At 44.1% G+C, this 27,730-nt stretch overlaps 2 protein-coding genes across 3 annotated transcripts; both read left to right on the top strand.

Annotated features, from left to right (window-relative positions):
• The first annotated feature begins 938 nt into the window (after positions 1-938).
• Positions 939-4,318, top strand: LOC138802753 (three prime repair exonuclease 2-like). The gene is made up of 2 exons (XM_069986384.1): positions 939-1,087; positions 2,277-4,318. Exon 2 carries the CDS (start codon positions 2,301-2,303, stop codon positions 2,946-2,948), a length of 648 nt encoding a protein of 215 aa, XP_069842485.1. The 5' UTR covers positions 939-1,087; positions 2,277-2,300; the 3' UTR covers positions 2,949-4,318.
• A 9,084-nt stretch (positions 4,319-13,402) lies between these two features.
• LOC138802317 (5-aminolevulinate synthase, erythroid-specific, mitochondrial-like) lies at positions 13,403-26,407 on the top strand. Of its 2 annotated transcripts, none has more exons than XM_069985489.1 (11): positions 13,403-13,496; positions 19,238-19,433; positions 19,572-19,739; positions 21,190-21,324; positions 21,411-21,633; positions 21,851-22,035; positions 22,764-22,943; positions 24,206-24,370; positions 24,644-24,912; positions 24,992-25,154; positions 25,711-26,407. In XM_069985489.1, the coding sequence occupies exons 1-11, from the start codon at positions 13,470-13,472 to the stop codon at positions 25,872-25,874; spliced, it is 1,875 nt and encodes a 624-aa protein (XP_069841590.1). In that variant the 5' UTR covers positions 13,403-13,469; the 3' UTR covers positions 25,875-26,407. The 2 variants fall into 2 exon arrangements, with proteins under 2 accessions (XP_069841590.1, XP_069841592.1); XM_069985491.1 differs by lacking the exon at positions 13,403-13,496 and adding an exon at positions 15,227-15,345.
• The last annotated feature ends 1,323 nt before the right edge of the window (positions 26,408-27,730 follow it).

Raw genomic sequence — 27,730 nt, 5'->3', positions numbered from 1 at the left:
AGGGATTACCTACTACCTTTAACAGGCACACACCTGACCGCCCACATTATGTAAGAAAAAACATGATCCATCAAAGCAGGCACCTTCACCCACTGTTCGGTGGTCCAGTTCTGGGGGCTCTGGCTATACTGCAAGACGCAATGTCTGTGTGATCTGACTCCTTTCTATCATAGACAGTTCCCATAGACTTACATGGAGGGCATCTACTTGAGGACTTCTGCACTTCCTGCCTGTAACTAGCGATTGGTAGGATCTGATCAACCATATTTAAAGTGACAGTAACATTTTAAAAGGGGTTATCAAGGATTGGAAAAATTACAGGTACTTTCTTACAAAAACAGCGCCACCCCTGTCCTTAGGTTGTGTGTGGTATTACAATTCAGCTTCATTCACTTCAAGCTGCAAAACCCACACCCAAACTGGGGACAAAAGGTACTGTTTCTGGAAAAAGTAAACATGTTTTTCTAAAACCCCTTTAACTAACATGTAATGCTCCTTGACTCAACAAAAAAAAAAAAAAAACACAGCAAAAAAAAAAAGAGGTTCTTCAACAGCTGCAGTTTGTATCGCAGTTGATGCCATATATCCCCTATTATTTCTGCTTACAACAGGACTCCCCAGCTACGCCATTGATGTTTGTCATGTCAACCACTATACAGATGTTTTTATTGTACAGACACCTCCACCTAAGGCTATGTTCCAACAACATACAGACATCGACCGTTGTTGCATTGAAGATTGCATTAAAAACCAATGCACAATGGCCGGATATAATTGACATTAATACATTGTGTGAACAACGGCCATTGTTTGCATTGACTTCAATGCAACTGATTTTACTATGAAAAGAACGTCCGTTCTTGTCATAAAATGTATGTTGTGTGAACATAGCCTTAGGCTGATGACTTCTCTAAGCTGAAACGAAACTGACAGTAAGCAGTCGGCAGGGAGTGTCAGCAGCAGCAGCTTCCGCCTGCCCTCTGACTGGCACCGTCACCACTGATACATACTGGAGGGTGTGCTTACACACAGCTCTCGTACTAGTCCACAGACATCAGCTGTAGCCCTGGGACTGTCACCATAGCAGGTAAGATCCTATAGATGTCATATATACAAATGAGGAGTAGTAGTGGTAGTAGTAGTAGTAGTAGAAGTATGTTCCTGACAGCTATACAGCTAATGGGTCCCTTTAAAGACTAACAGTCATTGGCAAAGACAGCAATTCCTGAATAGAAAATGGCCAGAAACTTTCCTGTAATGACCTGGAGAGACACCAGCTCCTAAAGATAGGCTGAGATAAGACTACACCTGTCAGCTCTGCTACATCAGTATCTGCTCCTATATTCTCTGCATATACACTCATCGGCTTATACAATGTCTATATGGGATGTGGTAATTTGCAGTTTTCTTAAAGGATTATTTCCAATTTAAAGTGACTGTTCCACCAGGCCCAGGCTGAAGCACTGGTGGCGGGCTGACCCACCCTTAGTGGGAAGAAACTCCAACCCCTCCATGACGTGACTCCATTAGAATTAATGGGACCCTATCATTGAGGGGCTACGGTTTCCTCCCACTAAGGGTGGGCCGGCCGCCTCCAGTGCTTCAGCCTGGGCCTGGTGGTACAGTCACTTTAAGCATTTATGGCATATCCACAGGTCACAATCTAGGGTCTATGTCCTTCAACATTTAAAGGAGTACTCTGGCCTTTAAATTTTTTAAATTTAAATTTTATAGATTTTTTTACATATAGTTGCCCTTATATAGAACATCATAATGATCCCATTCTTACCTCATCACATTCCCCCAGAGTTCTCCTGCAGCGTCTTCGAGTCCCCCGCAGTGAAAGCCCGCTCAGCCAATGATTGGCCGCGGCACTGTCCCGCTTCAGTCAGTGATTGGGTGAGTGGGCTGTTACTGCCAAGAGTCTGTCTCAGAAGTGGAGTTGGGAGTGTTTAGTGGGGGACTGGAAGACACTGCAGGAGGACACTGGGGGAGTGAGATGAGGTAAGAATAGTCTCTTATGTTACATATATAAGGGTAGCAATATATAAAAGACTTTGAAGTACCCCTGTGGATAGATCATCAGCATGTTTTGCCTGCTAAGCAAGGTGTCCTCCTCAGCTCTGGTTTCTTAGATTTTTAGGGAATTTAGGAGCAGCAATAAAAAGGAAATGGTCCAGTAAGAAGGGTGATTGTAATGGTTGTGGTATCTAGGTACTGAGATGAGAAAGTCTCTTCCCTTTAGTTGATGTGGCGTATTATTTTGTGTTTTTCAGAATATTCCATCACAGGTCTCAGTTATGAATGCGGTAAGAACCTTTGTCTTCTTGGACCTGGAAGCCACCGGTCTACCTATGGATGCACCAAAAATCACTGAGATCTGTCTAATTGCCGTCCATGTGTCCTCTCTCTATGAGACAGGGAAAGGGCAGCTCCCACGGATTATGGACAAGTTGTGTCTGTGTGTGGATCCAGAAAAACCCCTCACAGAAAAGGCCTCCAACATGACCGGCCTCAGCAATGAAAATCTCACCAACAACGAGAAGCAAGAATTCAATGCGAATCTCATCCAAGCTATCGGGGGGTTCCTCAAACGTCAAGCTAAACCCATATGTCTGGTCGCTCATAATGGATTCTCCTATCACTTTGCCCTCTTGAAAACTGAGATATATCAACTAAATGTAGACTTCCCCGACGAGACGTTGTGCCTAGATTCTCTCCATACTTTCCGAAAACTGGATACATCAACTCCAAAACTGGGAAGCGCCTTGACAGAAATATACAAGGGATACTTTGGAAAAGAACCACCAAATTCTCACACTGCGGAGGGGGACGCCCTGGCCCTAATCTCGGTCTTTATTTGTGAAGCAAGGAGAATACTTGAAGTGGCCAAATACAAGACGTGGGAGGAGATAAGACCCATGAACACAAAGAGGGACATTTATTAAGATCAGCCTACTTGTACCTACTTGGTATTAAATTAGGTCGCACCCCCTTTCCCCCAGCGCAACAAATCTACCCCTGCTCCTATCATGATTTGTGCCTGCATAAATCATGATAAATAAGGCGTGGGAGGAGGCCCCCCCCCTTGCCGAGCCCCCCCCCTGAACCCAGGCCTCCCCAGGTCAGGGAGAAGGGACGGATCTGCGCCTTCTCCCTGGCATACGCAAACTAGATCATACTAGGATCAAGTGGATAAAATTGGTTGGGGGCCCTTCTTTCTTATTAGGTAAAGCCTCCACTGTTTTTCATGATGAGAGAATTCTAGCTTTATATTGTACATTAGAAGGTCACAGTTGATTTTTCCTTTCATGTGATAGTCAATGTGATATGTAACATATGTATATATCATTGATTAACCAAAAATGACTCCTTACAGCAGAAAAACAGCTCTGAAGTCTTGTCACTAGGTGTCTTATTTCTCTGCAATTTGCTGTCCCCTGCCTGTTGTCAGAGGAAATCTGTCTCTAGTAACAGCTAGATCAGGACAGATTACAGGAAGTGGGGGCAGGATTTACCATTTGCTGTGTGTAGGAGGTAATGAATGCCTGGGCTGTGGACCTGCAAACTGGGCCAGTCTGACTGCTAAAGATGTTCTGCACTGTTCCTCAAAGTACAAACCCCAAAACTTGGTTTCACAAAAAAAAAGAAAGATATCATCCACAATATTTCAGAAATATATTCCTATATTGATTACTTCAGAATTTTTTTTAATATATATATATATATATATATATATACACACACACACATACATACAAGGAGGAAAATCAATAGCACAAAGGGAAAAAAACACCATTCATGGATGTATATATTACTAGGACAGCATGATCGATACACAAATAGACAAAGCATCATCAAATCAAAGTGCATGTGCAAAATACAGTACATAGAGGCAACCATGTATGATATATAAAATAATACTTTAATAAAGATGTCAGTATGTTTTCTGTAATGCACGATACCTGTGTAGCCTGAGCAGCACTGTGTAGAGAACCGCAGTAACCATGCAGGAACATGTCCTTGGAAATGGATGAGCAAAAAGCAACTAAACATCGAAAGGCAACACCCTTGACAAAGATGTTTTGTGGATCCCCGAAATGTTGCGTGATGATGTACCACAAAGCTACTCCTTCCATCAGCTCAGCTAAGTGAAAGAACTGCGGCTTATGGACCATGCGGGTATGCCATGACAGGGTCTGATGGATGTTTCAGCACTTATGGGTGATTTTTGTTTCTGTACTGCCGGTCGTGAATTGGTTACATTGTTTGATGGAATTTAAAACAAAGAATATATATTGAGCATTTATGAAAAATATCTTTTTTTGTGTCCTTGCGTTATTGATGGTTGATGAAGATTAAGGCATTTTTTTCCTGGGACCGGAGATGAGGTGGCTGAGGGAAACAACGTCACTCCGTCAATGACTGGCAAAGCGGACCTGAGACGTCACAGGGACCGGAGTGCCGCGATGCGGGACCCGCCGCTGGAACCGGGGAGGTGAGTGGACGTTGTTTTCCTCAGCCACCTGAAAAAAATGCCCCCCCGCCGGACTACCCCTTTAAAGCGAATGTCCTATCAGGTACACCGCTGTTCACTTACCCTAATTGGTGCCGGAGGCAAAGTCCTTTTTTTGAATTGCCTCTCAGTTCCGGCACTTGGCACCGGTCTTTTCCACTGGGCCCCAATGTTATGACACCCCCTCCCCACTGTGACGCGGCTCCATTAGAATAAATGGAGCCGCATCACAGGGGAGGGAATATTGCCACACTGGTTGGCGCTAAGCTTGCCCCCGTGCTCTGGGACGGGCTGGTACTTGGAAAAAGACCGGTACCTAGTGCGGGAACCAGGAGGCAATTTAAAAAAAAAGATTTCGCCACCGGCATCCCTGCGCCTGCGTCAATTAGGGTAAGCGCAGCGATGTATCTAATGGTATTCACTTTAAAGGACAATATTCTATATTCTATATTCAAACTATTTGATTGACTACTGGCGAGAAGCACAGCTCTGGTCCTGGAGAATGACAGAATGGGAAATAGCTGTGCACCACAGAGGGGACTCTCATGGTCTCTAAAATCACCTTACCGACACTCTGAAAGGTTAATCTAACAAATTCAACTATAAAATATTTGTATAAATTACATCCATCCCTTTTTCATATGTTAATACCATGTTTTCACATACCACTGACCATCAGAGACTGGACACTATATATTACTGACCATCAGAGACTGGACACTATATATTACTGACCATCAGAGACTACACACTGTATACCACTGACCATCAGAGACTAGACACTGTATATACCACTGACCATCAGGGACTGGACACTGTATATACCACTGACCATCAGAGACTGGACACTATATATTACTGACCATCAGAGACTAGACACTATATACCACTGACCATCAGGGACTGGACACTGTATATACCACTGACCATCAGAGACAAGACACTGTATATACCACCGACCATCAGAGACTACACACTGTATATTACTGACCATCAGAGACTAGACACTATATACCACTGACCATCAGGGACTACACACTGTATATACCACTGACCATCAGAGACTGGACACTGTATATACCACTGACCATCAGGGACTACACACTGTATATACCACTGACCATCAGGGACTGGACACTGTATATACCACTGACCATCAGAGACTAGACACAGTATATACCACTGACCATCAGAGACTAGACACTGTATATTACTGAGTCTGACCATCAGAGACTAGACACTGTATATACCACCGACCATCAGGAACTGGTACTGTATATACCACTGACCATTAGGGACTGGATACTGTATATACCACTGACCATCAAGGACTAGACACTATAAATTACTGACCATCAGAGACTAGACACTGTATATTACTGACCATCAGAGACTAGACACTGTATATACCACTGACCATCAGAGACTGGATACTGTATATACCATTGACCATCAAGGACTAGACATTGTATATACCACTGACCATCAAGGACTAGACACTGTATATACCACTGACCATCAAGGACTGGACATTGTATATACTACTAACTATCAAAGACTGGACACTGTATGTGGTGTCCCACTATTAAGTGCCTTATGCATCTGTTTCAAAGTTCTCACTCTCAGGTTAAAAGTGGTGATGAAGTGGTTTACAGTTTCGCCACTAGATGTCAGTATCCTTTATATGCTTATGTTCTTGTTTGCACAGCTGAGGGAGGTCATGGGTTAATAAATTACGTATACCATGTGTTCTGTGCAGGGCTGGCGTTAGGGGGGGGCAAGCAGGGCAAATGCCCAGGGCCCCCATCCCCCAGGGGCCCCCTAAGGCAGTTCCAGTAGGAGATCGTCCTGCAGCGTCTGGGAATGATCCCTGGCTGCTGCTGTCAGGGGTCACGCAGAGGCTGCAGGACGCTGCTCCGTGTGTGTAGCTCCCCCTCCCCCTCCCTCCAGCTCCTCTTACTGCACGTGACTTCCTCCTCCTGATGTGGAGCTGTCGGGACGATGGAGGAGAGGACTGCCGGGTGAGGATGACAGCCTACTGCTGCTGCTAAGGAACATGAGGGGGATGCATCAGTACACCCAGCATGCTAGATGGAGTAAGTATACTGTATATGTAGTGTGTAATGTGTATGAATGTAAGTGTATAATGGATGAATGTAGTGTGTGTTACATGTCATGTGTGTAGTGTATGGACTGGATGGTTTGAATCTGTATAATGTGTTTTCATGGATGTGTGTGTGTGTGTGTGTGTGTGTGTGAGTGATGGTGTGTGTGTGTGTGTATATATATATATATATATATATATATATATATATATATATATATATACATATATATAATGGTGTGTATATATATATATATATGTATATATATAATGGTGTGTGTGTGTGTGTGTATATATATATATATATATATATATATATATATATATATAATGGTGTGTGTGTATAAGCACTGCTGACTCCAAGTGTTCAGGTGAATAGACTGTACATAGGAGCTGCAGCCATTCTCCGGCCTCATCAGTCCTATGTAATTGCTGCAGGTGACCACTGAGGCCGCTGATTGGCTGCAGCTCCTATGTATAGTGTAACTGAGGCCGCTGATTGGCTGCAGCTCCTATGTATAGTGTAACTGAGGCCGCTGATTGGCTGCAGCTCCTATGTATATAAGGCAATACGGTGAGAAAAAAAATAAGGTGGTATTCAGTCCTTAGGTGGTGGTCACTGTATGGCGGTAATATTGGTCTGTATATAGTGTATATAGAGTCATTACTGCCATAGATTGACTACCACATAATGACACTATATACAGACCAATATTACCGCCATACAGTGACCACCACATAATGACTATATACACTATATACAGACCAAAAGTACAGCCATAGAGTGATCGCCACATAATATTGGTCTGGATACAGAGTCATTATGCAGTGGTCAATCTATGGCGGTAATATTGGTCTGTATATAGTGTGTATATAGAGTTATGTGGCTGTCACTGTATGGCGGCAATATTGGTCTGTATATAGTGTATATAGAGCCATTATGCAGTGGTCAATCTATGGCATTAATATTGGTCTGTATATAGTGTATATATAGTCATTACTGCCATAGATTGACTACCACATAATGACACTATATACAGACCAATATTACCGCCATACAGTGACCACCACATAATGACTCTATATACACACTATATACATACCAAAAGTACAGCCATAGAGTGACAGCCACATAATATTGGTCTGTATACAGTGTATATAGAGTCATTCATTATACAGTGGTCACTCTATGGTGGTAATATTGGTCTGTATATAGTGTATATAGAGTCATTATGGGGCGGTCACTTTATGGTGGTAATATTGGCCTATATATAGTGTGTTTTCTTCAATAACGGTATAAAGGTAATTTTTGGTCCTGATTATAGTGGTTTTTTTATTTTATTTTTTTAAAGCAATTCATATAAATAGTTCTTGTGTTTACACCACTAGCGGCAGTCCTGGCATGTAGTGGCAGTCCCAGAATGTAGCAGCAGTCCTGACATGTAGCGGCAGTCCCAGAATGTAGCGGCAGTCCTGGCATGTAGGGCAGTCCTGACATGTAGCGGCAGTCCCAGAATGTAGCGGCAGTCCCAGAATGTAGCGGCAGTCCTGGCATGTAGGGCAGTCCTGACATGTAGTGGCAGTCCCAGAATGTAGCGTCAGTCCCAGAATGTAGTGGCAGTCCCAGAATGTAGCGGCAGTCCTGGCATGTAGGGCAGTCCTGACATGTAGTGGCAGTCCCAGAATGTAGCGGCAGTCCCGGAATGTAGCGGCAGTCCTGGCATGTAGGGGCAGTCCTGACATGTAGCGGCAGTCCCAGAATGTAGGGGCAGTCCTGACATGTAGCGGCAGTCCCAGAATGTAGCGGCAGTCCTGGCATGTAGGGGCAGTCCTGACATGTAGCGACAGTCCCAGAATGTAGCGGCAGTCCTGGCATGTAGGGGCAGTCCTGACATGTAGCGGCAGTCCCAGAGTGTAGGGGCAGTCCCGGCATGTAGGGGTAGTCCTGACATGTAGCGGCAGTCCCAGAATGTAGGGGCAGTGCTGACATGTAGTGGCAGTCCTGGCATGTAGCGGCAGTCCCAGAATGTAGCGGCAGTCCTGACATGAAGGGGCAGTCCCAGCATGTAGGGGCAGTCCCGGCATGTAAGGGCTGTCCCGGCATGTAGGGGCAGTCCCGGCATGTAGGGGCAGTCCCGGCATGTAGGGGCAGTCCCGGCATGTAGGGGCAGTCCCGGCATGTAGCGGCAGTCCCAGAATGTAGGGGCAGTCCTGACATGTAGCGGCAGTCCCGGCATGTAACCTTCTGAACTGAGTAAGGGCCCTAATACATGGAGCGAAAATAGTCCGAATCAGGACGCTATCGCTCTGTGAGGACACCGGGGAACATGATCAGGTAGTATATATCACAGACACGGCCTGAGGACACCGGGGAACGTGATCAGGTAGTATATATATCTTTATTGTTTACTATATACAGCAAGGATTGCACAGACATCACTAATGATATACTGTATATACAGTATATACACATAGGGGGAGATTTATCAAACATGGTGTAAAGTGAAACTGGCTCAGTTGCCTCTAGAAACCAATCAGATTCCACCTTTCATTACTCAGATTCTAAGTAGATGGAATCTAATTGGTTGCTAGGGGCAACTGAGCCAATTCTTCTTTACACCAGTTTGATAAATCTCCTCCATAGCTTTTGCTGCATCATAAAAGAGCCATGTAGTAGGCTCTCTAAGCGAGCTCCATTCTACCAGATTGGCGCTCACTTCTGCGGAATATCAGGCCATGTAATACGGCCTTAAAAATGGCCGTACACTTCCAATAACTGCTGGCTGAACAATCCTTCAGCTGACAATTATCTCTCCCATTCGGTCCTGTCCTCCCCATACACAGAAATTTGCCACATCTAAGTGTTCCTGTGTTCTCTATGAGAGGGAAAAGCCATAGCCATACAGATCTGATGGCGGCTTATCTCTCTGAGAACAAAGAGGTTGGGCGTTGATTTTCCATCAAGCTCGACCCCCTATGTCCACTGATATCATCTGTCAGAGGACTGTCCAGAGAGCCCCATACACCTTACACTGATGGCCGAACCCACCAGGAGCAACAGGTACCACCAACAAAAGAGTAAAATGTATGGGGACCTTAAATTGTTGCTAAAATATTTCAGCATTTGGGGCCCCACCTTCAACTTTGCCCAGGGCCACATCTAGTCTAAAACCGGCCCTGGTTCTGTGCCAGCCAATAGGAGGTGCTTTCTCTTTTTTACCTATCCCTGCTCTCCACACACTCACTCACCCTCTAAAGGAGGAGTTAGTTAGCTCCGTGTGAGAGAAAGTAAGCAAGTTAGTCTAGTCTAGACACGAGTGTGTTCAGATGCAGCTAGAGACAACTAGTTCTTTTACTACTACTTCTACTAAATCTATTATGCAGTGCTAAGCACTTAAAAAGGGAGAAGAGTCCATGAACACCCTAACCCATGCCAAGAACACGTCTAAAAAGTGCAGAGCAGTATCCTGAACACAAGAGGAACTAGCCAGCCTGGATAGGACACAGCTACCGTAAAGAAGGTCTAGGTATCCTATCTCGCAGTGCAGGTATCTGGGACACCCCTGGACACTTAGCTAAGCCCAGATAACCACGGCTGGGGCTTGTATCACGTTATTGGGACGGGTAGCTCGACACTGTAGGGAAAAAGGTGGTCAGACATAGTCTAAACACAGGTACAAGTAAACTTCTCACTATAAAGTATATATCTTCAAGTTCCAGCAAAGTAAGCTGCTACACTGGGTTGGGGCTCCTTCGACAAACTCTTCTACTCTACTCAACTCTTCAAGCACCGCTACAACTACCCCTCTTCTACTTTACTTCTCTAAGCACCTCCTCAAGCCCAACAACCACCTTCCCTAGCCGTACACCATATAACTGGCGTCACAGTTAGCCCAACTACTGGCCAAGTACCACATATATACCACTAACTATCAGGGACTGGACACTGTATATACCACTATCTGGGACTGGATATTGTAAATACCACTGACCATCTGTCACGACTGGGGTTGTGGATCCAATTGTACCACCGCTAGCGATGATGTAGCCGTACCAGGGAGCGGAGTCTAAGGGACCGCTGGTCTTCACCAGTGCCCGCCGCAAGCGTAGACAAGATGGCTGCAACTATATTATTGTAAAGAAAAATTAAATAAAAAAAAAATAGAAACAGATAAAAAAGAATAATAAAGTTTCGGTTCATGCAAAAAACAGAACCTAGGCCATACGTTCAAGTAACAGTACAATGAATGGCTCCAAATAACATCTTGTGCTTTATAAGTTGGTATTGATTTCCTTTATGGTAGTGGGCATCCTGTTTTGCTGATGGAGTGTTTGGTTCCCTTGGGGATGTATCCAGATGGAGGATACCAGGGCACCATTATATCGCAGTACCCACAGCTGGCATAAAGAACGGACCCAGTAACAGACTGGGGTGATGCATAATACAGATGGTGCCGGCTATGCTCCTGGGACTACAAACAGTACAGCCCTTTAAAAAAATTGTTTTTAAATCAACTGGTGTCAGGAAATTCTATAAAATTATAAATTTCTTCTATTTAAAAATCTCCCGCTTTCCAGTACTTATCAGCTGTTGTATGTCCTGCAGGAAGTGGTGTATTCTTTCCGGTATGACACAGTGCTCTCTGCTACCACCTCTGTCCATGTCAGGAACTGTCCCCAGCAGGAAAGGTTTTTTTATGGGGATCTGCTTCGGGAAAGCTGGAATTGTCTATTCCATTCCCTGGTATTAAGGATGCAGAGGACTAGTCAGATGGAGTATGAGATGAGCGAATTTACAGTAAAAGCAAAGCAAATCTCTTTGTTAGCTCGGCAGCCGGCTTACCGTCGGCTTAAGTGATTCCCTTGGTTTTTACAATAAATTTATTCAAGTCTATATACAACCACAGGTGCTGTAAAAAGGAACTATACATATACCTACACTTCATGGTGTTTTGTAATAAAAAGACCTACTAAGTAATAGGGGATATCCAAGAACACGTTGAAGGACTGTACCGCCACATGTATATAGAGCCTTGGATTTTTTGATAGCTCTTATACAAGGGGAAAAGTGATAATAAAAAGAGCTAAATAGAAAAGTGACTGGCAGACCACGCTTATGTGTTCAAAAATAGTCACTAGTAAACTCTGTTTGGTTCATTAACATGAATAGGGTATGCCACTGTATATGACACTGTGACATTTGGTTAGGTATCAGACTGGGGTATCTGGGGCCCACCAGAGGAAATGATCCTGGGGGCCCACCAATGAAGAACCAGTGAGAAACAACATGTCAGTAAATGTAAGTGCAGGTTCTAAAGCTGGGGCCCATCGGAGGATCCTCTGGTCTTCTGGTGGGCCAGTCCGGCACTGGGTATCAGATATATACCAGTGATGTACAGCCTGAACATGGTGCAGCATCCTGTACAGCTCCTCACTCTCATTCCTCTCTATTACCAGTGTTCTCCTCACACTCACAAATTATAGGAAACATTACCCAAATCTATATTTTTTCTACATCTGTCTGGTTTCCCCAAACATATCACAGCAGTGCTGGAAAATGACTATTGGCTTCAGTGATTTCTAGTTATACCATGTCTATGACATGTTTCTGTCTCTGTCCATACTTCACTTTTCTCCTTGTTATACCCATTATTCCCACTAGAGGGCTCCAAAGACAAAGTACAATTACATTTGACCATAATGGTTTTCTTATGACACCTTACATACACTGCACATACAGGGGTACTTGCAAGGCAGAATTATTTTTTATATTTTTATACAAATTTAACCTAAAAAGCAGATGAAGAACCAAATCAAACAAAACATTTATGTATTGAGGAAATTGATCCAGCATCAAATAAGTGTGGGTGGTAAAAAAAAAAGTATGGGAACCTTTGATTTTAGTATCTGCCATTGTGTGCTAATAACTGGAATTGTTGATCAGTCGTACACATCAGCTTGGAGATATTTTAGTCAATTCCTCCATATAAAACAGCTGCAGCTCTGCTATGTTGGTTTTCTCCCATGGGGCCCTATTACACGATGCGCAAAAGACGGCTGATGACTGTGTAAAAAAAACAATAAACTTATACCTACCTCTCCACGCACCCTGGTGTTCTTCTAGCTTCAGTTAATCCCGCATTGTGTGAAGCGACAGGCCGCTCAGCCAATCACCGGGACAGTGCCACGACCAGTGATTGGCTGAGCAGCCTGTCAATGCAGAGACCAGCTCAGAAGTTTCAGCAGTGGGCAGAAGCGAGGACACCGGGAAATGTGGACAGGTATGTATAAGGTTTCTTTTTTTTTTTTACACAATCATCAGGCTTAGGCTGCGCACCTACGGTAATCTACCGCATCGGCAATTTGGCAGAAAAACACTCTGTATAATAGCCCCCTTTAGAGGTAATTCATACATCTGTAGAATTCCGTCCATACACGGACAGTGTTCTGTGCACTGGACCTGAGAGCTCCCAGCATCATGATTAATTATGATGTCATGAGCTCCTGAACAATTTATAAGTGTGTGCTAGTGTACAAAGAGAGCTGCGCAGCTGTGTCAGTACACTAGCGCGAATGTTCAAAAAGTATCGGGGCTCCTTACATCATAATTAATCATGATGCCGGGAGCTCTCAGATCCAGTGCACAGAACACTGTCCGTGTACGGACGGAATTCTACTAACTTGTGCATTAGCCCTTATTCTGTTGAATGCCTCCTCTGTTTACAAGTATTCATCTTCCCCTTTTTTTTTCAATCCTATAAAGTTGTGACACTCCCTGATCCAATGAGAAGTGGCGGGGTGTGACCATGTGTAGCCTTCACTATCTGCACCAGTCGTGCTCAGCACTTCATGTTCGTCCTCAGTGCAGGGCAACAGGTAAGAACTTTTAATACACTTATTCTTACCAGACTCACTGTTGGCACTTTAGATGGTGAATCTTACCGAAGCTATGATGCTATGCCTATAGCCATATGTAAGATACCACAGTAAGCTTTACAAAATATACTATTGATAGTTATTATTTTTATCTATTACTATTGTTTGGCTGGTATTTTTATGTTTGTATTATTATTATAAATTTATTTTTTTACTTTTTTTTTTTTTTTTTTTTAACCTTTTTTTTTATGTTAGACTGTATGTTAAAAGTGAATGAACTTTGGGGTTGTGTTAACACACAGTATAATAATACCAACATGTGACTGTAATTTTAAGTAAAACTAAAGCAGTTTGACCAGGTTTGCAAAACCAGGTGATAAATACTGAGCATGTTCATTATTTGAACGGTCATAATCAATTATGGACGTTATTCTATGTGGCGTGGGTACTACCAGACAATTTCCTATTGACTTCAATGGAGAGCATTGTTTTCTTACCTTTATTTTATGGTTTACCAACATAGCCTTAAAGTGTACCTGTCATTATAAAAAACTTTTGACATGTCATAGACTGTTCAGACCTGTATGGATCGGAAGATAGAGCGGGGAGAGGACCCCTCCCCACTCTATGTCTGGATCGGTACAGGTCTGAACAGTCAAACCCGGACCGATGAAAACCTTTGACATGTCTCTATGATATGTCAAAAGTTTTTTCTGACGACAGGTGACACTTTAATCTACATATTTATATTCTCAGATATCAGCTCTTGGGAATCTGATATATATATGTTAGAATGATATCTGTAAAACCACAATACGAGAGAATCCAATAGACCAATAGACTGTTATGCTTACTATAATAAACTGAAACCTCATCATAGATGTGAACAGAGCCCTAGTCATGGTACTGGGTACTGGGATACTGCAAACTCTAAGGGCCCTATTACACAGGACGATTATCGTGCGAAAAATCATTATATCGTTTGAATTTAAACGATAATCGTTCTGTGTAATTGCAGGCAACAATGGAAAAATCGTTCGTATGTCGTTGATCGTTGATTTAGATCTGAACCTAAAATTATCGTTAATTGTTCGTTGTAATTCCACATTCATTCGCTCAATTCATTCCGCATTCGTTCACTAATCGTTCAGTGTAATTGCACATTGTTCATTGTTTTGCTGGGATCAGAAGGAATAAACGATCATAGTAACGATCGCAATAACGATTGTAGTAACGATCATAACTAACGACCATCGTTCTGTGTAATATGGTGAACAATTTCAGGTTAACGATAAACAATCTCGTTTGAGATCGTTTATCGTTAGTCGTTAATCATTAAAAATTGCTCCGTGTAATAGGACCCTAAGCAAACAGCTCCCCATATCTCAGCATCCCAGACCCCTATGAGAGTAGAAGAAGGAAAAAAAGACATGAGATCTATTGCAATCACACCATTATAATAGGGAAGCTATCAGGACGATTTTAAAGGGTCATAAAATAGATCCAAACTAGGGCGTCTATACACCGTCAAGCAGGTGTCTCTTCTGGCCGTGCCAAACATTTATGTGTACTCGATGGGAAGGGGTGAGCTGGTGTCAGAACAGTCAATTGATTGAGCCTAATTTATCAAAAACGACCAATCACAGCGCATTTTTTCAAAAAGTTTTTAAATGAAAGCTGAGCGTTGATAGGTTGCTATAGGCAACGAGGCCTGTTTTTCCCTTTGGCCCTTCACCTCTTGCAAAACTTCAATTCTCATCATGCCTAGAGAGCCAACACATGATGGAGATTGTAGTTTGGCAACAGCTGGAGAGCCATATGTTCCCCTACCCTGTTTGGATGCAGGAAGGTATTGTTGCCCCACACGCCCTTTGGTTTCCTTGTATATAGTTATGTGTATATGGGAGGATCGGGCCAGTCGGGCATTGCCCCAGTGTTATCTCCTGGGCGGTGTGTTGATGCCGCCGACGTGTAGAACTCATCTTGTTGCTGACATCAGCAGAATTTGGGTCTCTTCTGTATCTCCTCCTGAGCAGGACGCCTGTTATCACACTTAGCTCCCCTCCTGATAAAGACGCTCTTCTTAGTAAAAATGGCAAATCAGACCCGACCAGATACAGGTCCGGCCTTCACCACAGTAACCGATGGCGTCAAACTAACAGTAATGTAATATAAGAGGTGGCCATAGCTATAGTGGGATCAGTGGCCATAGTATATATGTAACATGGTAGGTGGGGACCCTGAGATTACACTAGGGACTAGGACAAGGGAAGGGAACCTTGGCTCTCCAAAACTCCCATCATGCCTGGACAGCCAAAGCTAAAGCTTTAGTTTTGTAACAGCTGGAGGGTCAAGGTTTCTTACACCTGGACTAGGAGTTTTAAAGGAGTTATCCAGGATTAGAAATACATAGCTGCTTTCTCCTGCGTACAGCGCCACTCTTGTCTTCCGTTTGAATGTGGTATAGCAGCTCAGTTAAATTAAAGTGAATGGAGTTGTAATACCACACACAATCTGAGAGCAGCGGTGGCGCTATATTTTGGAAGAAAGCAACCATGTTTTTTTTTTAGTCCTGGACGACCCATTTAAGGTATATTTTATATATAGCCCTTTTTTTAGTCTCGGATCTTGGGCACTGTTTTGAGACTAGGCCTTACAATAGAAGCCAAAGGCTGTCACTGAACTGTGATTTTTTTTTAAAAAAAACATCTTGCAAGTTGGATTTTATATTAGGGGTTCTTCAGATAAAGCGTCTTACATTAGGCAACAGCCTAACAGGATATTGTAGCTCATACTATTCACTCCAATAGGTGTACCAATAGGATGAGCTTCAATACCAGGTGCAGCTACTACCCAGTGTACAGTAATGTGCCAGGTAGGAAATTAATCTAATCCTTAGCCTATATAGTTTGATGCAAAAAAAAAACAAATGCATTATCTGACTTAAAGGGTATTTTTAAGGATTTTTTTCATAGGCCTACACTTGAGACCGGAGGGGGTCTCATTTCTGACACTCTTGTAGATAAGCTAATTGAAGGGTCATGCAAGCTGTAATACCTATCTAGCTGTAATACCACACACAACATGAGGACAGGGGTGGCGCTGTTTTTTCAATCCTAGAATCCTAGTCCAAGAAAATCCTTTTAAGCAGGAACTAGGCAGAAATTTTCTTGCATATACTATATAGATCTATAGGCACAACGCATGCAAGAATGTTACACAAAATGGGGTATAAAGCACATCAAAACAAACTATCATTGGGTGAGGTTTATCTATATGAGAGATGGGGAACATTTGGCCCTCCAGCTATAGGTCACCCAGCTTTCCAGAATGTAAGTAGCAGCACTTTTTAGTTGTGGGTGGAGGTGCTCTGTGATGGGTCTATGGGCTCTTATCATTACGGCTGGACAGAAGCCTCTTGCGTCACTGAATTCGTAGCCACATTCCTCTTGAGCAAGATCCCGGATAACCTGCACACTGAAGACCATGGCTCAGTCACCCCGCTGACGTAATATGAAGTGCGTGGGCATTTACATTCCCAAAATGTTAGCAAACCCATTTTAAAATTCTAGCTAAATAGGGGTCCTAAATAGGGGTCCGCTGCCCACACCTCCCCTATAAACTGTTATTCCTGACACAACAAGACCATTCCCTTTCAATGGGCTCTGTGTATTGTCTCATTTCACCTGCAGGGGAATGAAGCATCTGCTTTCGGGATCCCCGATCCATAATAACTAGTGGTTAGCGAACATGTTTGTATGTTCGGACGAACATGCTAATTGTTCGTCGGTCACAAACAATTTGTTAAATGATCGGATGGCTATAATGATTATTTTCGTATATGCGAATGTGTATCTTTCAATGTACGCAACTGCGTAAGTTTCCTCCCAGCAATTTGAAAGAGCAGATGAATGTGTTGGGAAGGAAGAGCACATCAGGTAATGTAGTAGCCATGTTCTCTACTGGCTTTACTGTGATTGGCTGTACGATAAGCGTCATTACGTACGTTATGTACATGCTATAAAAACGCAACGCTGAGGCAAATTTTCTCACAGTCTTCCCTGATTCTTGTGCCGTTCAGTAGGGAGAGTGGAAAGAGCAGGGACAGCAGCTGAATTCAGTTAGATAGCAATATTCACAGTGGTAGTTAATTAGTGTAGGGAGAGCTGACAGAGTAGTGCTTAGAACGTTGTGAAATTGTCAGTGTAGGGAGGGTGACAGAATCCAGCGTTCTATAACGATTCATTTCTTAACCCTGTAGTGACTAGGCGTTCTCTGTAAAAAAGAACCCAAGAGTGCTTTTTAGGGCTAATTCATATATATATACATATATATGGAACTGTGCGGAAATACCACATCCTATGGACAAGTGTGGCATTGTTCTTAGCAACCATTGTTTTTGTAATCTTGCTCCATGTATAGATTGACTCTTGGGGGGGGGGGGGGTCAGTGTAGAACCTCTGCCTACCACACATTTACATAAATTAACATGGGCCTCTAAGGGTCCTTTACACACTGGCAGATTGTCGGCCGTCACAATTAATCACGCCGTCGGTATAAATTATTGTTTATCTGCGGCACATCTCTTTGATGTGTGTCTGATAGCAATGTGTATAAATGGCCACACGAATGAGACAGAGATTGTTCATGCGGCCGTTTATATACATTGCTATCAGCCACACATCAGAGAGATGAGCCACAGATAAATAATAATTTATAGGCCCACACAAAACATACGATCAGCCAACAAGTCATCATTTTCCAGCTCCACAGCTGATCGCTGACACTTTTACATGGGCTGATTATTGGGAGAATGAGTATTTCTAGCAACACTCATTGACAATAATCAGACCGTGTAAAAGGCCCCTCATTGGGCCCTGGGGTCTGCTCAGATTTGGCCGGTGTCGATAATCTCACCAATAGAGTCTGTTATCTTATATGGACACTAATGTTTGCTGTTTGCTTTCTAATATTACATCCTGCTCTTCACCCTCACAATAAATAAAATTCCCATGACCCATCTTTTCTCGGCTGTTCCTGAAGCCCCATGTACAGGGCGGCCGGTGATCCGGCCCATGGTCGGCTGGGTGTAACTCGGTAGCACCACAGATAACGCAGTCTACTGGTGTTATCTATTTCAGACACACGCACTATGCCAGTGAAAAGTCACTGTCACTAAGATAGTCCCAGTCCACTCAGCGAATGAAGCACGAATAGTAAAGAATCAGCCATTTTGTCATACAGACTGTTGACCTAGTGAACATTGAGAAGTGCCAGTGTAGACAGTGGAGGCAGGATCGCCCAATGGTATATATGGGATCGTTCCAAATAATGATGTCGGATGCCAACGTACAAAGGAATTTCCCTCTATCCACACTATAGGTGGTGAGAGTCTGACCACTAGGACCCCCACCAATCACAGGAAAGTAAATGGGCACTAGCCATGTTCACACTGTACTCCATTGATGAGAATGCGATCATCCCCCACGATCAGCTTGTTGTCCCCTATCTTGTGGATGACTTTCAGTCTTGGGATACCTACTTTCACCATCTTCCAGCCACAAGGTGCTATGGTGCAATGTTGGTGAGATGGTAAGATGTTTCCTCCACTACTGTTTGTGTTTTCTCAATGGTTGTAATGACAAAAACCTCCAAACTATTACTCAAGACACCACATGAGACATGCGAATGGCTAAAAGACTTCTCGTAACATCAGTTGTTGTTACTGCTTATCATTGCAGACACTGCAACGTGTGAACATGGCGTCTCTCATCAAACTCTGTCCCTTCTACACCCGGGACCCTTCGGTGTTCCTGCGTGTCACATCACCAATGATTCTGCGCAGTGCGGAACGTTGTCCAGTCATGGTGACCCGCGCCTTCTCTTCTTCTATTAATAACCAACAGAAGGTCAAGGACACCACACTGCCCCCTGGAGGTGAGTAGTAAAAGAAACATTCTGACCTTCTCTTTCCCCTGTAATCTAATGGCTGACAGCACCGCCTTAACTCTAACTTCCACCATTCTAGCTATAATGTCCATGATAGATGACATCATGAAACTTTTACCATTTCAGTCTCTTCTGGAGCCTCCAATAGGCGCACCCTGGCCCAAGCAGCTCCGCAGGCTGCCACTGTCAACGCCAAGTGCCCTTTTATCGAGACAGAGATGGAGAAAGACGACAGTTTCATCGTTCAGAAAGCTGGTCCTGAAGTTCAAGAGGATCTAAAGGCTTTTAAGACAGGTAGAGATACTGAAAATGGAGACTAGATGAATCTCAAATGGTATCAAGAACAGGATGCACATCCTACACATTATGGCTGGGTTCACACTATGACTATTGGCAAGCTGTCCTAATAGTATGCCAACACATGAGCATGGAGGGGCCCCATTGAGGTCAATGGTCCAAACGTAGTCAGCTAGTGACTACACTCAGGTCATAACCGGAACATATACGTGTTTTACCCCAAGGTAGTGCCCAGCCTAGACTACATTAAGATCATTGAAGTCAATGGATCCTAATCTGTGTACATTGTATACGCAAACATCCCATTTTGACTGGTTGCCAATGTATACGTACACAGTCGAAGTGTGATTCCAGCCTAACATTTAGACAATGTATATAGCATCAGATTAGGTCAGTATCCAAGCCTGTATGTGCATGTATATGTCAGCATCCCATTTTGACAGCTTGTCGATGTGTGTTAAACCAGGTTAACGTCCATACCTGGTGCCATCTTAGTTGGAATTAAAGGGAACCTGTCACCCGGCATTACGGCGCAGAGCCCGCCCGACCCCCCGGTGGAGCCTAGGATACTTACCCTTTCCTGTAAGTCCCACTCCTGGATCCGGGCCCCGGATGGAGATATCGGCGCCGGAAGGTGAGCGCGCGCCGTATACAAATTACCAGAGATGAGTCCAACTCATCTCTGCAGCGCGTGCACGGCTTCTGCCGGCGAGATCTACATCCCGGGACCGGGTCCAGGAGCGGGCCTTGCAGGAAAGGGTAAGCATCCGGGGCTCCCCCAGGGGGTCGGGCGGGCTCTGTGCCATAATGCCGGGTGACAGGTTCCCTTTAGGGTAAATTCACACGGGCGGTTCCACCGGGAGTCTCACGCACAAAATCCGCAATTATTAATCTGCAGCTAATCCGCAATACACGCATTATTCTTATTATTATTAATACATGTATTGCGGATTAGCTGCGGATTTCGTGCGTGAGACTCCCGGCGGATCCGCCCGTGTGAATTTACTTATTTTATTGGATTGACTTACCTGCCTTCAAGATTTACTGGACTTGTAAATTAAGGATAATAGGTATAATATCCAGACAGCCTTAGGGCTGCATCCAAGTTCAGCCACCGCTAATCAAATGCTGCACGCTTGGGTTTGGACAAACCTGAGCTTGCTTAAGTCAGATCTCTCGCCATTTGATTACCTGTGGCTAAAGAAGTTGGAGGCTGCCCTAGGGAGTCCAAGAAAACATAGTTACAGCCATAGGCCTAAAGAGCTCTAGTCTGGCACCAATAGATAGGAACACTATGCTATGATAATCAACTGATCTATATACTTGGAAATGCAGGTCAAAAAGTTTACCCTATATTACCTAAGATGATAATATAAGGGCAGACTAGATGGACTAGGTGGTCTTTTTCTGCCGCCAATCTCCTATGTTTCCTGTATCTGTTCATCAGATGTTCTTAGTTCTCTCCTGTATGAAGTCAAATCCAACCTGAAGAAGAAGTTCTATGGTGACTCTCCTAAAAAAGTGAACCTTGGAACTGGGGCTCCTCTCATTCCAACTCATCTGCTGAAAGAAAACATGCCAGGTATGTTACAAGTTTCCTTGAAAAAGTTGCCCCATTGTTGTTAAGTCAGAGCGACCATGCCTGGATGACCTTCATGTACTCACCAGGTGGAGCTGCCTTTGGCTACGATGAGTACTTCTACCGGAGGATTGAGGAGAAGAAACAGGACTACACGTATCGGGTGTTCAAGACTGTGAACCGTAAGGCCAGTGCCTACCCGTTTGCTGAGGATTTCTCTGACCTCCAGGGAAAAAAGAAGGAAGTGTCCGTCTGGTGCAGCAATGATTACCTGGGCATGAGCAGGCACCCTCGGGTGCTTAAAGCTATTGCGTAAGTAGAAAGAGGGAAAAGCATATATATAGGCTCTCCTAAAGACAAGAGGTCCATGAAAATATATCACAGCAGTAAGATATCGGCTCTGAATGCTGTATAATTGTGAATGCAGTTAGGTGTACATACTAAGCACTGACCAGGCGACCAAAAATAGCTATCCGTAGTCTCCAAAATGGCTGAAAGTGGTTACAATCTCCATCTTTTTTCTCATCAGGGAGACTCTTAAGGAGCATGGAGCTGGTGCAGGTGGAACTAGAAACATTTCTGGCACCAGCAAATACCATGTGGACCTGGAATGTGAGTTGGCGGATCTGCACCACAAGGATGCGGCCCTGCTCTTCTCTTCCTGCTTTGTTGCCAACGACTCCACTCTGTTCACTTTGGCAAAGATGTTACCAGGTAGGTAATGTATGTCTGCAGATGGGATTAAGAGGAAGTTGTTCCCTACCATATTGTTATGGAAGCTGCAGATGGGGATGTAGGTCGGAGTAGGAAAGGTTTAGGGGCTGTAATCTCTTAGTCATAGCAAAGGAAAACGGTTAACCCCAACATAGGTCATCCATATATACTCCCCACCCCCATGTTTATTTCATGGTGGTGGTAAGTAATGATAACATGGTTTATAAACCTTGGGGCTATGTTCCCACAACATACTTTTTTGGAAAATATTGGACGTTCTTTTCTATGATAATTTCCATAGAAGTCAATGCAAGCAACGGACGATTTAACACATAATACAGTGAACAGTGGCCAAACAACCGTCATGTGAACATAGCCTAATACTGTGAAAAAGTGCAGGATAGAGGGAAGGGTAGAGGGTAGGAGGGAAGGAAAAAGAGAATGATGAGTGAAATGAGGTAAAGGAGAGAGATGGAAAAGAAGGAGAGGGAAGAAGAGAAGGGCTAGAGAGGAGAGGGATAGACAAGGGAGAATTGGGGGGGAAACAGGATGAAACTCTGAGAAGAAAGGAGAGGAGAAGGATGGAGAAGAAAGGAGAGCAGAGGTGGTAGGAGATATGGCAGGACCTTATAAACAGATGTTATAGGTAGTCTGTATTCTGCCACAGATTCCCTTGCCGCTCTTCTCCCCATCCTACAGAAATAATCATTTCATATTTTTGTTTCCAGGTTGTGAGATTTACTCGGATGCAGGTAACCACGCATCTATGATCCAGGGCATCCGTAACAGCGGGGTGACCAAATACGTCTTCCGCCATAATGACCCTGCCCATCTTGAAGAACTGCTTCGTAAATCAGATCCTAAAACCCCCAAGATTGTTGCCTTTGAGACTGTCCACTCTATGGATGGTAAGTAACCAAATCCTCCTTTTATCCCTTCAAGCACAATGAACAATGTAGAAAGTGACCTGATATGTGACAATGGCTGTAGATGTCCCAGACAGGACAGTAATCCATTTAATGAGGAGAACGTCACATTACATCATGTTCCGAAAATGTTCAATGTGCAGCTCATATAAAGTCAGATAGGTGGGGGTCCAGTGGCAGAGACAACCCCTCCAAGTCATATCCAGTACTCATCTTAAAGGGGCTCTCAAGCTGAATCATCATAAGTGACAAGATGTTCACCATGTTTTTGAGGCAGTGAATAGATTTTTTTTTTATTCTTTAGTCGATTTTGAGGATCAGTCTCCAGGATTGAGCCTCAGTAGAGAGGAGGGAGCATACGCATGGTTCCCTCCAGGGGAAAGATTTGGTGTATTCTCTGTTTCTCTAGAACTTGTTAAATTTCTGTGAATTCTGAGATCTGGGGATCCAGTACCATGCTGCATTTAACTGTATCCAAGCCCTTAGGATGTGGATAAAATGGTGCCTTCTCTGTCATGTTCCGCATGTAGGTGCCAATGCACCACACCTGTGCTCTTCTTCAGGAGCATGGCAAGAAGAGGCCAGGCCCGGCCTGCAAACCTAGAAGGCCATGCAGCTACATTAGGTGATGAGTATTTTTACTCTGAGGGTCAATGGCAGCAATATAAATCGGAAAGCATGTAAGGGCCCTATTCCACCGGACGATTATCGTTAGCATAATCGTTAACGATTAACGATCTCAAACGACCGCTATTGCGAAAGACCTGAAAACGTTCACTCATTTCCATGGAACGATAATCGTTACTTATGATCGTAATTGCGATCGTTTCTTCTTCCGTATTTCTTCGCTATTGCGTTCGTATCTATTGCGAACGATCGAACGATGTCTTATTCAATGCGAACGATTTGCGAACGTTTTGCGAACGAGCAACGATAAAAATAGGTCCAGGTCTTATAAAGCGATCAACGATTTCTCGTTCGGTCGTTAATCGTTACTGCATTTCAACCGAACGATTATCGTTTAGATTCGAACGATTTAACGATAATCTGAACGATAATCGTCCGGTGGAATAGGGCCCTAAGGCACAATTGTCAGGGAGGTACAATACGTAATCTTTATATTTACATGGAGCACTATATTTTCATGATGCTGCTTGCTTAAGGGGATGGATATGAGTTTGTAATACCGTAAACATCTATTGTCATATTCTTTGTTTATTCACCATCACTCGTATCATTTACAGGTGCCATCTGCCCCCTGGAGGAGATGTGTGATATTGCACACAAATATGGTGCCCTGACATTCGTGGATGAAGTGCATGCAGTGGGGCTTTATGGAGTGCGGGGAGCAGGAGTCGGAGAAAGGGATGGCGTCATGCATAAGATGGACATTATCTCAGGAACGCTGGGTAAGTGAAGGAGATATTATAAGAGGGAATTAGGATTTTGGTAAAAAAAAAAGTAATGGTCAACAAGGCCTATGAGGAGAGGTGGCTACCAGTGGTGGTCATTGGTGGACACTTGGAAGTTCCCATTCACTGGCTGGCTGTGTACACTACATGTCCCCTGCTGGCTGGGAATCACATGTTCTGCAGACTGGTTTTAAGACAAGAAGGTCAGAACCCAACCTATATGTTATAGACTTGACTCCTGTCACTAACGCTCAATCTTTTCTCCACCAGGGAAGGCATTTGGCTGTGTTGGTGGCTACGTGGCTAGCTCAGCTGCCCTCATAGACACGGTGCGTTCTTATGCCGCCGGCTTCATCTTTACCACCTCTCTGCCCCCGATGGTGCTTGCTGGAGCTGTGGAGTCTGTGCGAGTCCTGAAAAGCGAGGAAGGACAAGCTCTCCGCCGTGCCCACCAGCGCAATGTCAAGCATATGCGCCAACTACTCATGGACGCTGGACTGCCCGTCATCAACTGTCCCAGCCACATCATCCCCATACGGGTAACAAATAGAAATATTGACCTATATATTCTGCCATCAGAGAAGCGGTCTATGGGTAACTCATTCTATCCCACACCAGGTTGGCAACGCCGCAGTGAACACCAAGATCTGTGACATCCTCCTATCTGAGTACAACATCTACGTCCAGGCCATCAATTACCCGACCGTTCCCCGTGGAGAAGAATTGCTGAGGCTGGCTCCCTCTCCACATCACACCCCTGACATGATGAACTACTTTGTGGGTAAGCAATGGTCACCATGTCTTTTTTTTTTAATTCTTTATTTTTTATTAATTCAGTTTACATTAAAAAGGTACATAGGGATACAAACATATTCCATATACATTGATGTTTACATACATAATTATATATAAAAAGCCTTACAAAAGTAGCGCAAAAGGGTAGATGACATAACTTTTTTACATTTTACTATTTTACAACCAAACTCGTACCTCATATATAAAATATTTGGTTTTGTCTGTACATAACAATTTGTATCCCTGTGCCCTTGTACCAATCCCTCCCCCCTCACCTCCTATCCCCCCTATCCCCCCCCCCCCCTCCAGGCCAGGGGAAAACAAAAAAGAAAGAAAGAAAAAAAAGTCACCATGTCTTTAGCTGAGTAATAGTAGGTAACAGATGGAAGGGAGTATAATTGTATCAGACTATGCATGGGTTTTGTTTGTAGTCTGTTACCATGGAAACTCATAAGTCTGTATAGAAGCTCTGTGCAAAAAATAAGAAAGTAGGTTGTTGGTCCAGACATTCTGAAATTAACCCTCCCATTCACTTTCCACAGAGTCTCTGGTTGAAACATGGAAGGAGGTTGGGATGCCAGTGCAGTCACCATCTGCTGCCGAGTGCAACTTCTGCCACAGACCCCTGCACTTCGATCTGATGAGCGAGTGGGAGCGTACATACTTTGGAAACATGGAGCCGAAATATATCACTATGTACGCATGAGCCTGCAGGGAAAGCCTCAACACCCCGAAGCAAGCAGTCCTAAAAGAAAATGAATGTCTACAGTCCACATTGGCTAGTAACCATATATTTACGTCCAAGCTGTCTGTTGTTGTGATGCTATCTCTGCAACATAGCAGATAGCATGAATGCAACAATATTGGCTGGATAGCTACCCCGTACTTCAGGGAAGGGGAACCTGCAGTGCTCCAGCGGTTGTAAAACTACAATTCCCATCATGCCTGCCTATCGCTTTGGCTGTCCAGGCATGATGGGTATTGTAGCTTTGCATCTGCTGGAGGCTGCAGGTTCCCCTTCTCCCCCTTAGTGGAACCTAACCACTACTCCTATAGTCTGTCCTTACACCCCCCAGCATCTTATAGTCAAGCTTCTATTGTAATTTATTTCCAGTAAAAATACAAACATGATAGAATCTGTGAATTATCAGCATAAAATAGACGAGCGGCCACCTCTGGGCTGCCGGAGTGTTTGAGATGTTCACACGTCAACTGACAATAAAGTGTTCTGCAAAGTAATTGTGGTTGGGTGTGATGGTGACTACTTAAAGGGGAACTCCACTTTACAACACTGTTATAATAGTCTCAGTTAAAGTGAAAAGAGCCCCATGCACATTAAACTGTTGTGACCAAACCTACAGGGCCTGCTCGCCCCCTAGCGCTCCTAACACCAGATGAAGTCTCGGAAGAGAAGGGCAGCCATGTTGGATTTCACCCTTCTGATTCAGTGTCGCTTTGGGAGTATTGGGAGAAATCTATCAATCAGGGCTGGTGGGGCGCTGGGGACCACCCCAATGACCTCAGGCAGGATGTATCAAACAAGAGGAAGCAATGAACAGAATAATAAACAACAGTGTTTCACAACCTATCACCCAGTTTCAGTGGCCACCAGGTGGCGCTCTAAGCCTTACATAAGAGACATACAGTATGTAGCTGCAAATACACTCAGTTTGGTCTTACCCCCTGCAAACATGATAGACAACATTTTTATTTGTCATTTCCAGAACACGGCTGCTGCAGGGGGATATTTCCTGGACAGCCAGGATTTTCAGATCATGTGACAGATGAGTCTGTGTCTTTCTGAGGGGCCATGAAGACTCGCAGCATACACACACAGGTGTTCAAAGCACTTTCTGACTGAAACGCATCTATAGGTTGAGAGAGTGTTCATCCACAGGTAGTAACAGGTACAATACAGGTGCAAGTACATTGTTATGGGGACATCTATAGCTGGTGCACTGCTATGGGGGCATCTATGATGGGTACACTGGTATGGGGCATCTATGGCGGGTAAACTGATATGGGGACATTTATGGCGGGTACACTGGTATGGGGGCATCTATGGCGGGTGCACTGTTATGGGGACATCTATGGTGGTGTACTGTTATGGGGACATATATGGCGGGTACACTGTTATGAGGATATCTATGGTGGTGCACTGTTATGAGGATATCTATGGTGGTGCACTGTTATGGGGACATCTATGGCGGGTGCACCGTTATGGGGACATCTATGGGAGGTGCACTGTTATGGGGACATCTATGGTGGTGCACTGATTTGGGAACAACTATGGCAGGTACACTGTTATGAGGATATCTATGGTGGTGCACTGATATGGGGACATATATGGTGGTGCACTGTTATGGGGACATCTATGGGAGGTGCACTGTTATGGGGACATCTATGGTGGTGCACTGATTTGGGAACAACTATGGCAGGTACACTGTTATGAGGATATCTATGGTGGTGCACTGATATGGGGACATATATGGTGGTGCACTGTTATGGGGACATCTATGGGAGGTGCACTGTTATGGGGACATCTATGGTGGTGCACTGATA

This window comes from Dendropsophus ebraccatus, chromosome 10 (assembly GCF_027789765.1).
Source record: "Dendropsophus ebraccatus isolate aDenEbr1 chromosome 10, aDenEbr1.pat, whole genome shotgun sequence".
NCBI lineage: Eukaryota > Metazoa > Chordata > Amphibia > Anura > Hylidae > Dendropsophus > Dendropsophus ebraccatus.
This window is presented reverse-complemented; position numbering and strand designations above follow the sequence as displayed.

Bases quoted from the DNA above. Each gene is read 5' to 3' on its own strand.
- LOC138802753 (XM_069986384.1), top strand. From the start codon at position 2,301: ATGAATGCGGTAAGAACCTTTGTCTTCTTGGACCTGGAAGCCACCGGT.
- LOC138802317 (XM_069985489.1), top strand. From the start codon at position 13,470: ATGTTCGTCCTCAGTGCAGGGCAACAG. The intron at 22,036-22,763 runs GTAGGTAATGTA...TTTTGTTTCCAG, and splicing joins TTTGGCAAAGATGTTACCAG to GTTGTGAGATTTACTCGGAT. The intron at 22,944-24,205 runs GTAAGTAACCAA...TATCATTTACAG, and splicing joins GACTGTCCACTCTATGGATG to GTGCCATCTGCCCCCTGGAG.